General features: G+C 36.3%; 1 protein-coding gene across 4 annotated transcripts in view; it reads right to left on the bottom strand.

Moving 5' to 3' along the window:
- LOC121320403 (cell adhesion molecule 2-like) overlaps nt 1-18,131 on the bottom strand; it is a 641,373-nt gene that overhangs the window by 36,130 nt on the left and 587,112 nt on the right. For 3 of the 4 annotated variants that reach the window (XM_041258693.1, XM_041258695.1, XM_041258694.1), the window contains 4 exons: nt 10,911-11,072; nt 9,635-9,725; nt 8,896-9,074; nt 126-230 (listed from right to left, as the gene is read on the bottom strand). In XM_041258693.1, the coding sequence (XP_041114627.1) occupies nt 126-230; nt 8,896-9,074; nt 9,635-9,725; nt 10,911-11,072 (537 nt within the window). The remainder of the gene's footprint in view (nt 1-125; nt 231-8,895; nt 9,075-9,634; nt 9,726-10,910; nt 11,073-18,131) is intronic. The other variant, XM_041258696.1, reaches the window with a different exon arrangement.

Genomic DNA, 18,131 nt, shown 5'->3' with positions numbered 1-18,131 from the left:
GGCTCCTACAAGAGGTGAATTTCGTGGTGACCCCCCAATTTCACGATTTCCACGAAATCGAGATTTAGGTAGACCCCTATATATAATGTATATAAAGTATTTTTAGTGTGTCTGCAATACTGTACCTGTGGTGCTGGGAGATGCTGCAGAGGTTTCTATGGATACTGTGGTTGTGGTTGTTGTGGTTTGGGGAGGGGTGGTTGTGGATGGAGACAAAGTTGTGGGAAAATCTGGTGAACAGGAAAACAAAACAAATAAAAGAAACCAAAAGGTAAACATAACGACAAACATAAAAAAATAATTTAAAAATGGTTTAAATGTAAACAAATAATAAATGATAACAACATTGATATAAATATATAACAAAGTAAAAGACAAAATGTAGCCAACAAAGAGTGATACAAGTGTTACCAGGTGATGTGATGCTGAATGAACAAACTCAGAAACCCAAAATGTTTTAAACACATTTTCAGAACTCAGAGAGTGACCAGACATGTTTTGACATTATTTGGCAGTCCTAATGTTTATTTTTTTCATTATGGGTATTTTGGGCAGGGCTAAAACCATAGTCATAGTGAATGCTTGTTTAGATGTGTTACCCTGCACACCCATATTATTGAATTATTCAACACTTGTATGTAGTGTATAACTCTAATGCTGACATCTGTTTTCAGTTGTCTTAGGCTGTGTTCATACTGGGTCCGTTTACAGGGTTTAGTCTGCACTTGGTATGGTCCAGTATGTTTGGTGTGAAGTGTGTACAACAAAGTCCACTTGGGAAATGAACCACACCGAGTCCACATAAAGAAGTGGCCTTGGTCCCTTTGACAAACGCACCTCGCTTGCTAAGTCAATGTGAACTATGGGTCTCTTCCTTTAACATTTTGCATGTAGTTTAGCTCATATTCTATGAAAGTACAACAAAAAATATATCAGGGATTGTCCCAGTTTTCAACATTCATTTTTTGTCCCGGCCGGAAACAGTAAAATTGTCAAATCGTCCCGGTTTTCTAGTGCATTAAAAACACCAATAATTTAAGTACAAAACTGTTACATTGTACTCAGCAAGTTAATCACAGATTCATTTATTAGGTTTTGTTAGCACCATTAAAAAATAAAATAAACAATTTTAGAGATTATTTGTTTAATCATGTTGATTATGTTTAAATGGTAGTATATCTATTTTTATACATTTAACATGTTTTGATTATAAGACAATATATAAAAAAAAGAATATGTTATGACCTGCAATAAGTACACCTGATGTTTACTTTTTAAACTGTCATTGTTTTATTGTTAGGCTTGCTATCGTTCGATATTAATCGATTAAGCTTGTTAAACGTCAAATTCCAAAAAAAGGAGTTTGACTGTGTGGCAGGCTGATGAGTGGATAAAGGCCCAGAGACAGTCTGCAGTTCAAAAAAGTAGCAATTTTATTATAAATAAACACAAAAATAAAGTGCACAAGGGCATAATAAAGATCTTTAAACACAAATAGAAAGATAACAAAACAAAACTTACAAAAATAAGGTTTCCAGGCTGGGCAATGCCTTCACTGGATTTATCAAAATTCAAAAACCCCACCCCAACCCCCAACCCAACCCCAACCCCAACCTGCTTCCTCAGCTCCCTCTTCCTAAATGAGAAGCAGAGGCCTCCTTTTATGTCAGGTGGCTGGGTGCTGATTGATCATTAATTAACCTAATCAATTAATCAACCTCAGCCACCTGAACATAATAAACCCAGGCAGGTAGGGGAAATTAACCCCATCCCTGCCAATTTAAAAAGGGCAGAGCTTTGCTCTGCCACAGACTGAAATAAATTTACATAGGATAAACATTGGCAAAACCAGTTGCTATTTTTTAAATAATAACAATTTAGAAATCATCTCTAGTTTGTTTAGTTTTTATACTTACTGTCTGTCCCGTCTCTGTTCCACTCTAAATGGCTAGGGATCTCGTTGACTGAAGCAGCGCCAGAATGCTCTCATTCGTTTAGATGACTGTCAATCATTAAGACCTGTACCGACTGTGCACTTTCATTTGCAACCTTGAGCGCCTGTCATTCAAAGCACCTACTTTGGAAATGAGCATGTTAAGGTGAATGTAGACTTTTGCTATAGGTATACGGTGACATTTACTAGTGTGATTTGAAAATGGGGTGCAAGAGGAAAACACTTAGAGTATTCTGCACAATCCCCTGACCGACGTTTCCGCATATTATTTTTTTACTTGTAAATTTATATTATAAAAAGTCTGTGTAATACACTTTTATGTGCTGCGTTTTCTATGGTTTATTTGAGATAACTTTTTAATTTGTGTAGGATCTTTACCTTTACAAGGTATAGCTCTGCTCTAACCAAACGGTATTTCAATTAGAATGTTTGTAACCATTTTGTTCCATGTTGAATATGATAAAGGGGCTTCGCTAAATTAGATGTTTTTCAATGGCATAAAAAGAATTTTTTTTTTTTTTAAAGCATAAAGGTCAATTTAACCCATTATCTGCTTGAATTGAAAAATAAAGATCGAATAAAACCAATCGGTAAATTCTTTCTAAAATACACTGCCTATAGAAAGTCTACACCCCCTTGAACTTTTTTAGTTTCATGCATTTAAATGAGGATTTTTTTCCACTTATCTACATACCATACTCCACACTGTTAAGGAGAAACAAGTTTTTATTGAGAAAAAAATTATATATTAAAAATGCAAAACTGAAAGATCATATTTGGTTAAGTCTCCACCCCCTGAGTTAATACTTGGTGGAAGCACCTTTGGCAGCAATTACAGCTGTGAGTCTGTTGGGATAGGTCTCTACCAACTTTGCACACCTACTTTGGCAATATTTGACCATTCTTCTTTACAAAACTGTTGAAGCTCTGTCGAGTTCCTTGGGGAGCGTTAATGGACAGCAATCTTCAAGTCATGCCACAAATGTTCGATTGGATTTAGGTCGGGGCTCTGACTGGGCCACTGAAGGACATTTACCTTTTTGTTCCTTAGCCACTCCAGTTTAGCTTTGGTTGTGTACTTTGGGTCGTTGTCATGTTGAAAGGTGAACTTCCGTCCCAATTTCAGCTTTCTTGCAGAGGGCAGCAGGTTTTCCTCAAGGACTTCTCTGTACTTTGTTCCATTCATTTTCCCTTCTATGCTGACAAGTGCCCCAGTCCCTGCCAATGAGAACCATCCCTATAACATGATGCTGCCACCACCATGCTTCACAGTAGGGTTGGTGTTCTTTGGGTGATGCGCTGTATTGGGTTTGCGCCAAACATAAGGCTTTGCATTTAGGCCAAAAAGTAAAATTTTAGTTTCGTCAGACCACAAAACTTGTTGCCACATGGCTATAGAACAAGACTATAGAAAGTGGTTTTTTTTTTTTTTTTTTTGCATACTTCAAATGGGATTCAAGGTGGGCTTTCTTGAGTACTGGCTTCCTTCTTGCCACCCTACCATACAGGCCAGATTTGTGTAGTGCTTGGGATATTGTTGTCATATGCTCACTTTGACCAGTCTTGGCCTGTAGCTCTTGCAAAGTTGTCATTCGCCTCTTGGCAGCCTCTCTGATCAGTCTCCTTCTTGCTCGGTCATCCAGTTTGGAGGGACAGCCTGATCTAAGCAGGGTCTTGGTGGTGCCATACACCTTCCACTTCTTAAAAATCATCTTGACCGTGCTCCAAGGAATATTCAAGACCTTTAATATTTTTTTATACCCATCCCCTGATCTGTGTCTTTCAACAACTGTCTCAGAGTTCTTTTGAAAGCGCCTTGGTGCTCATGGTTGAGTATTTGCTTTGAAATGCACTACCTAGCAGAGGAAAAGACACAAATTCGCCCGTTTTCTCATTGGATATAGGTAAATTTCAAAATATCACTGTCCTGGTCACAAAAGCAAAGTTTGCGGGGAATAATAGCCATTTTCTATACTTTTGAGGCATAAGCAATTAGGAAATAACAATTACTACCCAGGAACAAAAATTGTGTTACATAGTGTAATCGAATAGTTGCAAGCCTAATTATTATATACTATTATTTTAACAGCTTCAGCGTTACTACATTGTCAGTGAATTGAAGGAAAAAAAATGTCCCAATTTTTCTCTGGAAATCTGGTAATCCTAAACTACATGGGCAGTGCAATAAACTAATAGAAATTTGGTCACACATCAGAATCCCAGTCGAACTGGACAAAACTCACAAAAATAGTAAAATATTTAATACTTTCTCAAATTACTTTGTTTATTGCCGACAGTAGGAGAACAGTGCAAATTGGGCATTGAACTGTAGGCATTCAAAAAATGTATTCATTAAATTAGTGAAGTGCTCCCCCAGTGCTTTCTTTCACAGCAATATGTAAGAATCTGAAACATGCTATATTAAAAACCGGAGCAATACATCAATAACTGCCATCTTTCAATATGCCTTGTAGGATATTGTACATCCGGTAAACACACCATATAAATGATCCGAGGGCACTTGCAAACTGCATTGTGAATACAAATGAACTCTGAATCTGGAAAAAAATGGAAAAGGACCAAAAAAAACCAGAACTTTAGCTAGATACGTGGTTTCAAACAAAACAAACGAGACAGAGTCCATTTGAAACTGACCCAGTGTGAATGCTGCCTTAATAGTTTGAAGAGAACAAATCTTGGGTAGAAAATAACGGATTCTGTAAGGCAGTTAATTACTATTGTAGTGGAAGGTTTACAGTTTTATAGCATTAGTTTATTACTCCTCTTTGTATTTACATGGGTCCATAAAAGGGAACACAGTGTGTCTGTGTATGTACTAGATGTGTTGTTACACAACCTGAATCCTGACATTTTACAAAGCTGAGGTAGTTAAATAGCTTTTACACAATACTATGTAATATAAATGTAAAATAAATGCATTGATTAGCATTTTAAATACATATTGCATCCCCTAAAACTGACTTTATAAACTCATTTTATTATGTATCTTTTCTCTAAAATGTAATGCTATGAATTTGTAATGCTGTGAGTTTGACATCTGCATTTAAAATAACCCTGTTCTCTCCAGTTTCTTTAGCACCATTTTATTTTGGAAAGAGAAAAACATCTGTTACTGAATAATGTTAAAAGAAAAACTAGGAATAAGCACACAAACAAATGTTGCTACTGAGCCGTCTCAGAGTCGTTACTTAAAACATTTAAATACCCCTTCACACTGCACGAAATTGTGCCATCTATGCAGGTATAATACCGTCATAACCCTTTCACACAGCCAAAGGGATCATGTGAGTACAACTTTCAAGCCTGTCAGTCAACAGATCGTTTTCATGGCAACGGAAACCAAACAAAAATCACAAAACAAAATGACATTGTCGTTTGTCAAAGAAGTAAATTTGGTTGCATTTTGTTTGCTTGAAATGTAATAACCTGTTAAGTGTCAAATTGTAGGAGCTTCAGGCACAATGTAGGTTGGTGTGGCAAAGTGGCTGGTGAAGGGGGGAACAGGTGTAGTGGTGATCCGGTGCAGGAGTGACAGGCAGACAACTGTAATCCAGTGCTTTTATTTATATTCCAGGTCTGGTGACCATCAAATAATAAATCCCTGGCAACACACAATAAAGTGTAAGGCACGGGGATAAAGAAACAGGGCACAGTCCCGAACAAAAACGAACACACGGTCACCAGTCCTGGGTGAGTGCAGTCGTGCTAGTGGTGAGTACAAACACAGGTATTTTCACGACGGTAGTGCAGTGGTGATCTGGATAGTGCTGACGCTCGGCGACAGCTCCGGATGTGTGCTTTAACTGTCTGGTGGTGCAAAAACACGGACAATTACACAACACAAAACACATAACACGTCTTTTTCTTTTTAATTGAGAGCTCCTCTCTCAGTCCTTCTCTCCACCGAGCTTTACCCAAACGATTGAAAAGATCAGCTTTACCCTGGCCCCTATATGTAATCCCGCATGACATCTAGGTAAACGGTTGCAGCTGCCTTATTACTTGCAGCTGCCCCTCGTTTACCTTTCAGGTCAATATGGTCTTACAACAGAGTCTCGCGTCTTTCCAGGCTGACCAACTTCCCGGTCCCGGAAACTAACTGTCAGACCAGCCCTTCCAGATACTTTTCCTCCCGTTCTTTTGCGCCCTCACAGGTCGGGAGGGAGATTTATCACCAGAACTCATTAACTTTCTGTCACAGTTAGATATTTTATTGCAAAGAAAGCGATACTGTATATTTAAAAAAAAAAGAGAATTTAGCTCTTCAGGCAAAAGCAAAGAGCGAAATACAGTGGATGCTGGTATTTGCTATATATAAGGGATGCTCATGTGAACGCTCGACTTACGTAATGGAACGCCAACATGGTGATATATTTTGGAACCGACTGAAAAACTGCGTCCGGTATACAGTCATATGGGATGTTGACCCTGCTGTGTAAAAGGGGTATTAGATACCTAAGGGTACTTTTAAGTTTTGTAACATTTTTCTCCTTTGACATTTTGGAGCAAATAGTGATTTAAAAAATAAATAAATAAATTTGCCCCTTACATGATGTATATTTAATAGTTTCCATGTGACCAGCTCAATATAAAAGACTATTAAGGCCACTGCTTGTCCCTGACAATTTCAGGATTTGATTTTCTCCCTCTATTTGCACCAGCTCTCTTTTAAGACCATTTACCTCATCCTTTTGAAGGCTGCAGTAGTGATGCTATTGAAAGTCAATGTGTATTTTAATGTCAAGCTTGAAACCTTTCTTACTTGACCACAGACCACAGCACAAAACTGTCTTCACAGAAACAAAACACTGCACATTTATATCCTACCCTGCTGTATAGTAGAATTACAGAGTAATTTAAAATGTGTGGTTTTATAGATGAGTCTGAAGGTCTGTTAACTGAATGTGACTATTTATCACCCTTTATGAGCTCAGATATGTGGTTTATCATGTATCTACAGACTCTAATGCATGTCATCTGCTTACACATTCAATAAATTAGAATTAAAGTTGAACATGGTGATAAATAATACACTACCACCATCAGATGGCTTTTATTGCTTTTAGCACTCATGTCATTAGCAAATTAAGGTCATATGTGAGCCGAGCACAGTCAGTAAGATCAGCCAATATCCTTTGCACTTGATGAATACCAGTATCATTTAACTGCAGCTACAGCCGGCAGTATTTCACGAACCCCAATCACAGCTAATGAGGCTTTTCTTTATTCTCCTATTTAACCTGTACTAAACCATTCATTTTCAAAAAGTCCTGAGCTTTCACAAATAGGGATTATAAATGCAAGGGTTGGGCCATACATTAGAACCTATTGCTCTATGAAAAAGACACTTGGGGTAATTGTTATGCAAAAAGCAATCTCGACATGTATTCTGCTGTATATAAAATCTCCCTGTTGCAAGTTTGTCAGGATGGGTTTACTTTTACAGGGGGCAGAAAGGCAGAAAGCATGCTTTCATTTTTCTTGTACTTCTGTATACAAGACAGAATTAATATAAATGTTTATTGTGGACCAAAAGGGGTGGTTTTGTGGCCCATTTTGAATAACAGGCTCCTCTACAGATCTCCCCCCGCTTCCCTGAAGGCATGCATGGCAGTAAGGTATCAAAGGCAGTAATGTAACCCTCCATGACAGTTTAAATACCTTGTAGACTCATCATTTCTGGCTGCCCATCCAGGTCCTATGTACAATAGTATGACATGTTTTTCTTGTTATTTGTCCAACCCCTGTATTTATGAAAAATACTACTTTTGGCAACTGTGCAAATTATCTCAGTCATAGGGAAGAATAATAATAAAAAAAAAACCTACTGTATATTTGTTGTGAGATATAATCTACATTTGCAACAACTTTATAGATTTATAAAACATTCATTACGAAATGAAAATGCCTTCCTCGGTTTATTGTCTCTGACATATGCTATCAGCTGTTCTTTCTGAACCCTCTGCACTCTGTTTCCCCTGACATTAAGTTTCTTTTTCCTGTTCAGCTTTATTTCAAAGAATGATGCTTTCTTTTCTTGCTAGGGAAACATCAGGTACTGCATTTCTGGTATGTGCTTCCCATTTGTAAACATAACCCAAACGAGCAAATGGAATCCATGCACTTTAAACACGGTTCACTTCAGTTTTTCAAATGTTTTACTTGGTTTGTTTGATTTTCATTACAGACTGTGAAATAGACCCCAGGTTGTTGTTTCATGTTTTGTTTTTTTGTAAATATGTAATCTCTCAGTTACCATGACTAGACATCTCTTCATGTTACAATGTTTAAAACAGAGCTTAGAAAGTCAAGTAAACAAGTGTCTTGTCATAAACAAATATATAAAAATAAGTGTGGCCTCCTAAAAACAATTAGGGATTGAAATAGATGCACATCATGCATCTAGAAATATCAGGTCGGTTTGATTTTGGTTTTTTTGACTCAGCATTCCGCTTCAGTAAACCCTTTATAAATGTTCCACACACTATTTCTGATATGAAGATACAACACTGACAAAACACTAAATTGTGTTTTTGTAACAAAGTGCTTTCTGTTGTGCACAGTAGCAGACAGGATCTCAGTTTATCCTAAGGATGGCCCCACCAACACCATTACTGTAACCGCCTCATTTTTCCATTGAAGTTCCTCATCCAAATACTAACCAGGCCGAACAATGCATAGCTTCTGAGATCTGAAGAGATCAGGCTTCAAGGTTGTGTGGCTGCAGAAAAAAAATATTATAATCCCAATAGTTATTTTATCAAGTAGATTGTAGTTACTAGCTGAAAATAAGTGTCTAAAACAGAATGATAAATGAATCACCCATAGCTTACCAGGTTCAAAGTGTGGAAACACTGCCTGTACATGTTTAGTATTTAAGGTCAAAAGCTTAGGGTTGCCATGACTTTTTTTATACTCACCACACACAAACAGTAGGTATTCTGCACTGTCCTGCCCAATGCTATTGCTGGCTTCACACCGGTAAGTCCCATTGTCAGTCTTGTTTAGAAAAGCAATTGTCAGCTCCCTTCCATTGACAGTCATTCTGTCAGGATCCGGTAATTCCCCACCATCCTTTGTCCATATAACTGGTTCAGGACTATCAAAAAAAGGTTAAACAGAAAATAATAAAACCTGGTGATATGCAACAACAGTTTTAACAAGCTAAATGTTGTTTACATCCCCAGTGCTAGTTGGTACTGTAATTTTTAAAAGGGGCTCTGGTTCATAGAAAGACAGATACATCAACAGATGAGTAGCTATTTCTTAGCTTCTAAATTAATGCTTTTAGTATTTATCAAAAATATATCTGTGATGTTAATTGATATGCACACTATGCCTTAGACAATACCTGCAGTGCGAATATTTAGAAATGTAATGTAATGTATTCAGTCTAAGTCACTGGAGGAAGGTTACATCAGTTGTAAAAATCAGTTACTGTAAATCTAAAATTAAATTACAATAAAAAATCATTATAAATGTTACATGTTTTAATTCAGGCTTACAGAAGAGTCCTGTTCAACAACAATAATGAGGCTAAGTCCCTTCAAATTGCACATCATTTGAATTTGGAACAGAAGCAAAACAGTTGCTTTATGTGATATTGGGATGTCTGCTAAATAATTTTATTACTACTGCACACATTTAAATTGAACTTACATGGGATTCCCGTTGAAGTCACATTCCAATGTTAAATAGTGCCCTTCTTGTGGCAATTCTGTGGGTGGTATGATCTTCACAATAGGAGCATCTGCAACATTTTAATACAGAAATATTATGAAATACAGTGTTATGCCATAACTTTCTCATTCGCTGATTAGAAAACTTCATTAGGACACCCAGCCAACTGGTAACATGTTATAAAAGTTATTATTAAATTCATTTTATGTAAATACTCATTCAACCAAATGAAAACAAAACAAAACAATCACTTCAATCTATACTATATAATAGCAAATATTAGAAGTTTAAAACTACAAGTTTGAGCTGGGCAACATTGTACAGCATATGTAGCATTCTGCCTTTCCGGTTTATTCCAAATTTAATCGAACAATTCGTTCAAACGTTTCACATTGGTTCTCTGTTCACAAACACATTCTGATTCTGTTGGCCAATCAAAGTCTGATTATTGTGGAAAGTGCTGGGCATAGCTTGATCAAAAAATAACTTGACATACTTACACGAAAATATCATATTTTGAGTTAATGAAGAATGGGGAGAAAACGTATACAAGTATACAAAAAGATGGCTTGAACCATCCAGTTCTCTCAATTTTCTTTTATTTTTATGATTTCAAGGAGAATAAACCTTGCTACTATTTCTGTCAGCAAAGCGATTGCCCAAATGTTCTCAAAGTACCAGCTAACTTGGGAAAATCTGGCCTCGACTTGCACAGATTCTGTTTCATCATACATGCCAGGGATATTAAACTTAATCAGAAACCAGAACTGTTATGCATCTTATTATAATATTCCACATGTAAAGTGTGTATACGAAGAATCCCCCCCCCCCCCGATTTATTTATTTATTTTTTTACAAATGTTTCAATAACGCTAACTATATGTCATAAGATGGAATGATGGACTGTTTTGTAAATGAGATAGGGGTAGCATATATTCAAACCAACTATAAATCACATGTATTTACTTTTCTGGTGGACTGTGTTGCCACATGTCACAATAAATCATTTAAAGGAAGTATATTAAATATACATAATGCATAATTACACCCATATCAAATTGCATTGTCATTGTTCATATGAGAAGATACATTAATTACACTGCAGACTTCTTTTACCAGTGTTATTCATATTTCAATCATTTTTTATGTATAAAAAGCTATGCTTTTATATAAAGGTATGCTGGCATTATATTTATATCTAAAACCACTACCCATACCCACACATGTAGGATAAATAACATATTGGATTACTTACAATGAACTTGAAGAACCTGTGTAGCAAGCTGTGGTGCTGAGCTAAGAGATTCATGGTCAACTCTGCAGGTGATTGTGATTCCATCATCATTCCGGTCCACTTTTAGCTCCAGGGTACTTTTAACCGTGAAGGTCTTTCCACTGGCATTCACTTCCTTTACACCTTTATGTTTAAAAATTTAAAAAAAGCTTCATCAGCTATGTGCAGCCATAATATTAACAACAGTTTGTGTTTATAATACAAACAACACACATATGTATGGTCTCCATCTGAAAACAAACCTTTGCATGGAAAGGAGTTTATAAAACAGCAGAATCATATTGAATGACACCCCTAAATATGCTTGACCAAGAGAATCAAATTAAAAAAAAAAAGATTCTGAAGCCAATATATCAAATACAGCGTTTTTGTTAACTAAAAAAGTATATTAATATAATATAATACCAACAAATAGAGAATGCCCTTAATAGTGGGTAGGGCTAATTATGTCCCAGTGTATTGTATGATAGGAAACAAGTTTGTGATTTGTTCTGCTGTAGCACAAATGTTTATTGTCAAACTATGTTGCATGTGTCTGTGGGTCCGATTGTCCAATTGCGTGCTTTCTGAATTGTGCTTTCATGGCGGCTTTCTCAAAACTTTGCCATTCCAAGAACACCCAGGATATGCCTTCATGGATCAGTTGTATGAGTACCAATTCTCATGCATCTTTTTTTACCTCAATATTATTTTTTGATTTTACAGTAGTTATACTTTACAATATATGACTGTTATTTTGTTTAACACTCAAAAAGAAAACTCAATATTCAGTAAAAATCATCATCATTTGTAAATTGCGACTCTCATTTTAAATAATTTCAGTAGCACAAAAGACATTACCAACAATTGCGAAAATGTAATTATTGGCTTTACCACTTAAATGACATTTCATTTAAAGTATAATGATGGTTAAAATCAAGTTCAATCACCAGAACATTGAAGACTAAATCAATTTCATTTTTATGTATATAAAGAAACACTGTATAAAACATGAGCATCTTCAGCACACAATGCTGGATTAAATGTGATTAAAAAGTGATTAAATGTAATTCAGTGCTGGAAGCAATGAATTCAATTAAAATATATTGAAGATATTACAATCAAAGCAACATTCTGCAGCAGTTACTCAGCTTTTAAAACTCAAGTTATAACCCCTTTATTACTAAAGAAATACAGGTACATGTTATTGATATCTAATACCCATCTCCACTGGCACATCTGAGGGCTCGGTATGGAACGGGTACGGGGGGGTTCTCCACTGGATATTTGTCAAGCCAGTTGAGAACCAAACCGTGAAACTCCAGCCTCACAAGACATCTGAATCTGGCTCCGAACCAAGCCGGGCCAGGGGCAGGGTTAAGGATTTTCATCATTATGTTGCATCACTCAGTACACGTCAGAAAGAAAAACAGCAAACATTACGGGCAGCGAGTGTGATGAGAGAAAAGTACAGCCTTGGAATGCTGAGAAAGTGCAGGCTCTAGTTTCTCTGTGGGCAGATAGAAGTGTCCAGAACGATTTGCAGTCATGCTTCAGAAATGTCTGAATTTCTGACAATTTGAAGCAAATGGACATAAACTGCTGGTTATGGTACACTTACCTCACACACTCAGAAACACAAAACTCTACCAAATTTCTCATACTTGACTTTTTTTATAGATGGGAAAAATGCAGAAAAAACAACAATTCTAAATGTATTTACAAAAATATAATCAAACCAAATACTGTATAGCTGTACCATGCATATAACTCTGGCTGTCATTGTGCTCAAGCAGTTTCTTTTTCTTAAGCACCCAAACAAAAAAACAACTCTAGAAAAAACAACAGTTATCCTTAAATGGGATATCTTTGGCAAATCACATTTTTAAAACCTTTTTTTTCCCTTGCAACAGAACAAATTCAAAGTAAGTCGATATAAAGCAGTAAAATTTGTGGATTATAAAGAAATTCGTAAATATATTTACAAAATATAGTGATACAAGATACAGCTGTACCGTTGGTCTATTAATTTTTGAGCACCATTTTTTTTTTTACATCTTTTGGCAAACTGTGTTAATTAATAACAATAATCAATAACACCTGTCTTTCGCTGTGTGTGACATCGGTAGTACAGCTCAGCTCTGCAGTGGAAAAACTATCCAGGCTCCCCTTAATCACACCGTGAGGGCTCAGTACTGCCCTTGCACAGCACAGTTGTATAGTGGAAAAGAGGCATTATAGTCACTGCTTGAAATGGGCCAGAACTTGTCAGTTCCAAAGATTTCAATACAGGCACTTTTTGTCATAATACTTTTTTTATACATATAATCAGTGTGCTAGCACAGTCCTGTTTTACAACTGTACCAGTCCATATATTTCTCACTGCGCACTAGGGCTACTCCATAGCATTTTTCATTACATACCAAAGATGCTAAGGAAACAAGTCTCCATGTCATTATAGATGGTAGGGTACTTTGAGTTATCATGCACTCCAACCCAAAAAAGCTGAAAGTTTGTGAAATGGAAACCCTCACCATATATGTTTATCCTACGCAAATTTAAACATGCCATCATGCTATTTAGTATCTTGGATTTACATAACAAAAACATTGAAGAATAAAAAAATAATTTGGTAATAAAGGTAGAGGACAAATCCTATATAGTACAGTTCGGCAAATATTGTACAAGTCATAATTTGTGTACAATGTGTTATATGTTTTGCAAAGACTTATATGTTTTGCAAAACACTTGCAAGGATAACACATGGTAACAATATAGAAAAATACATTTTCAGAACTGTTGATCACAAATTATTTAGGAAGTGTGAACAGGGTTGTGGCAGAGCAAAGCTCTGCCCTTTAAATTGGCAGGGATGGGGTTAACTTCCCCTACCTGCCTGGGTTTATTATGTTCAGGTGGCTGGGGTTGATTAGTTGATTAGGTTGATTAACGATCAATCAGCGCCCAGCCACCTGATATAAAAGGAGGCCTCTGCTTCTCATTTGGGGAAGGGAGCTGAGGAAGCAGGTTGGGTTTTTTTGGTTGTTTGGAGAGCTTGAATCCAGTGAAGGCATTGCCCAGCCTGGAGATTGTTATTTTTGTAAATTTTGCTTTTTTTGTCTTTCTTTGTGTTTAAATTGTTTTGTTTTGGGCCTTGTGCCCTTTCATTTTGTGTTTATTTATAATAAAATAGTTATTTTTTTGAACTGCAGTCTGTTTCTGGGCCTCTATCCACTCGCCAGCCTGCCACAAGGGTATTCAAAAGCACAGCTTTACAGTTGCTCATAGTTAAGTGATTGTTATAGGAACATATCGGCTTCAATAGCACCCCTATGGGTATTTTTTGTTTTGCATCATTGTGTTCCACATGGAGTGTTATGTGCCAGCACCAAAATGTATACATTTTGCTGCATAAATATGTCACAGCATGTGAGGATATACACCAAGCCAAGTGACATTCTCAGTAAACACAGTAATTTAAAAATCATATTTTAGTTCACCATCAAATCTCAATACTTTTCAAAGTAAATTCTTCAGCAGGTTGGTCTTTAAAGTAACGGTTCTCAAACATTTATGACAAATGTTGTCACTACTCAAGACATTAGTAGTAAAGTACGAAAGTAATATATTCTGTGTAGTGAGAATGGGAAATTGTTGTGGTATCTAATAACATTAATATCCCTCCATTACTGTGGCTGTAATGAAGTTTTGGAACAAGAATGAAAACACTTCACCTAAGACAACACCCTTGTGGTGAAACAGATTTTTCGCCATTGTAAATGCTCTGGCTAAAGGAACAGGAATTTTGCTTAAAAGAACACCTTCTTGGCAACAATAGTGATTTGTTCACAGTGGTTACAGTACTGTTTTGTAACCTGATAACTCATCATCATCAAACTTAAATTAAAACGGTTTAATTAGTCTTTTCAAAAGCGACTTGTCATCGCGAGAGTGTCTTGAGGCACACTGATCGGTTTATCAAATTTTTCCAGAACTGTTTTGTATTCTGATTTCCATGAGTCAACTCATCACTACAAAATGGCATGTAAACAAATAGCGAAACACAGCACTGTTTCTCTTGCTGCAATAAGTTGGAAATAGTTTGAGTTTGTGAAAAAATCTGAAACAGACACAAGTCACCTGTTCTGGCGAGTTGCTTCACCATTCTGTTAAATAATGTGCATGTCTTGTATATTGCTGCTGCATTTTCTAACGTGTGTATGGGTGCTGTGTTAATTTAGTTAAACAGTTAGTTTATTAACGTTCTTTTGATTTATTTTATTATTATAGGTTTATTAACATGTTTGCCTATTGCTTTTCTTTTACTTCTTCAGTTCATTTCATATGTTGATGCATGTGTTTCATCACAAGTAATGAATATTTATTTATTTATTGATTCATATTGGGTCTGGTTGTTCTTAGAGAACACTTTGGCTATAAGGGGTGTTCTCTCAGCCAGAGACTACTATACCGATAACATTATCCAACGATTCTTGCTTGGAGTTGATTTATAACAAACAGGACTTAATGTATAATTATAATTAAGCAACTCATTCATTGATGTGGAGAAGTACAGGTGGCGTCACTTTATCACGACGCCTTGGGAGAGTAAAAATATCCCGAACAAGCAGATGTCCAAATTAAACAAGAGACATTTGAGATGATGTTGGTCACACTTTTTTGTTTATAAAGAAAAAGAAAATGAATAAAATCACATCACATTAAGATTAGGATTTTTCAGAGTAAAACATGTTTAAAAGGCCCTGCATAGCAAAAGGATTTTAGTACTGCATTTCCAGCCAAGCCCCACCCCTTGTTCGCTGTATTTTTCACATAACTCTTCATAGTGGTGCATACTGATAAATCCTCTCCTGATCACTCGTTTTATGACCAAACTCCTCAATAATGCGATCCAAGACATTATTTTATTACATCTCAAATAGCTCTGCAAATGTCCATGATATTCTTTGAGAGCTGGATGCAGAAGCAGCTATCTCCTTTGTGTCCGTGTGATCTCTACGGTGCAGGGACTATCTGTATTGCTCAGATAAGCCACTTTTTTTTCGGCTTCATTCGGCTCCTATCAGTCTCACTCGGACATTGAAAGTTTTTCTATACTTATTCCAGAGAAAAAACGACTAGAGGCCTGTGCTTTGACAGTGTTGGACAGGGAATTGGACTTCACGCGCCTGACAAGCACTGAATAAATGGACTGCAAATAGTTAAACGAAGTGAAGTCCCAATTAAACGACATAAATAGCATTGGGAAGAACTGTCTCCCAGAGTTCTATCCCATTTCAGCAGACATCCTGATTATCAGTATCCCGATTAGGCAGCGCTGACTGTAGTAATACAGGCTGACTGGTATTATAGAAACACAACAGTGCAAGTGTAGAGGAATTATGACCTCATTATGCAATGATTACAACCCCAATTAATTCTGTTTTCTGTGGCTAACAACATGGTTACAGTATATGATGCAAATAGGGAGAACAAGACATGAGGTAGCTGTACCATACAAAAGCCTTCTGGTGTAAATGTTACCCGATGTCATTAATTCATACCAGGGAACAGGGCCTGAGGACAGTTAAGGAAAAACTACTTCAGAAAACTTAAGATGCAGTTTCTCACAGAATAATCCCAGCTGAGGTCTCAGAGGCTAAAACACTGGGGTCATTTGAAAAGTAATTAGATAACAGCCGTGGGAACATAAGGTACTTAGAAGGAACAAGCCTCTGTGGGCCAAATGACCTCTTCTCGTTCACAAGATTTCTTATGTTTTAAAGTTTTCTTCAAACATAGTAGGATGCTGACAGGATACTTCATTCATTATTCATTATTCAAATCAAGTGACTATATATATAAGGCATTGCTGATGATAAACAGTACTGTTAGGACAAAGTGACAGCGAAGATGCATTTATAAAATGTGAAAAAAATACATAGAGAAAGTCCAAACTAATAATATGTTCATATTTATTTCTCATAGGAATTCGGTTTTTTTAGCAAATAAAGTAAAGGCATGTCATGTCTCTGGTCTACTCCTCCCAGCCATTTGAAATTTGCCAGGAAATGCCTCATTTAAAATGTATTCTCAATCAAATTTCACCTGTACGATTTTTTTTTTTTAAATGCTTGTTGTGAGCAAAAAATGCAATAAAATTAAAGGAACAAACATACAATTAAAAATATATTTTAATTTGTGTGGTCTACCTTTCATACTGCTGTCTTTACAACAGTGCCTAGATACAAGGAAAAACGACGCACTATTTTTACTTTGGCAGCACGATATGAACATGCTATAGGGATATTTTTTCTTGTATGGTACTTCTACACCAGAATGAATGCCTCATGTACAGTAATAACATTGCTCAGGGTTTGCTTCGCTACTTACAGTATCAGGGTTTCTTCTAAATAGTAATAGAAACAGATATGGGTACTGGATAGATTAATGTCTGAGCTATTGGTTATGTAAATTCTGACTGACAAGAACTTGTTGGTGACTTTAAGCAAGTTAATAGGCAAATTTGAAGACTCTAACACCTACACTCATTCATTATATAGTAAAACACCGTGCACGCAAGCTCCAGCTTGATCACAGGGAGAAATAGCTTCAGATGTTGTGCATTAATTCAAAGCTCATCAGTGTAAACATAGTTATCGCTCTAACCTATTTACTGTAATTAGAATGTACAAGTGAGGAAAACTATTAAAAAAATGTTTCTTTAGTTGTACATCATTAATTGTTTATCTTGAAAATGCAATAGTAATAAAATTGGAAGGGATTCAGTAATGACAGTAATTTAATTGATTTTATTCCCCTTGTCAGAACACTTGATTCATATATTTTCCCTTAGAGGCTGGCTGCACAAGAAGCTACATTTTTCCCCCTCAGAGAAACTGCAGACTGCATTCACATTATGACTAATGGGGTGCTGCCTCATGACTTAAGGAATAATTGTGCATTGGAACATAATGAAGATTTAAAGGGTCTCTACTCAACACTTATTCTAATTCAATCAATATCCTGGTCAACTGGAGCCAAGAATGTCTGACTTCTCTATAAATTATAGATCTACAATTTGTTTCTAGTCGGATAAAACTAGTTACTGCTAATTAGTTACAAGCATGGCTCAGCATTGATGTACTTTACACAGAGTGTTCCTCACAGTGAAATACCTTCAACTGAATGGCTCCGTTATAT

This window comes from Polyodon spathula, chromosome 9 (genome assembly GCF_017654505.1).
Source record: "Polyodon spathula isolate WHYD16114869_AA chromosome 9, ASM1765450v1, whole genome shotgun sequence".
Taxonomy (NCBI): Eukaryota; Metazoa; Chordata; class Actinopteri; order Acipenseriformes; family Polyodontidae; genus Polyodon; species Polyodon spathula.
The sequence above is the reverse complement of the archived record's forward strand: the minus strand, read 5'-3'. Positions and strand labels throughout refer to the sequence as shown.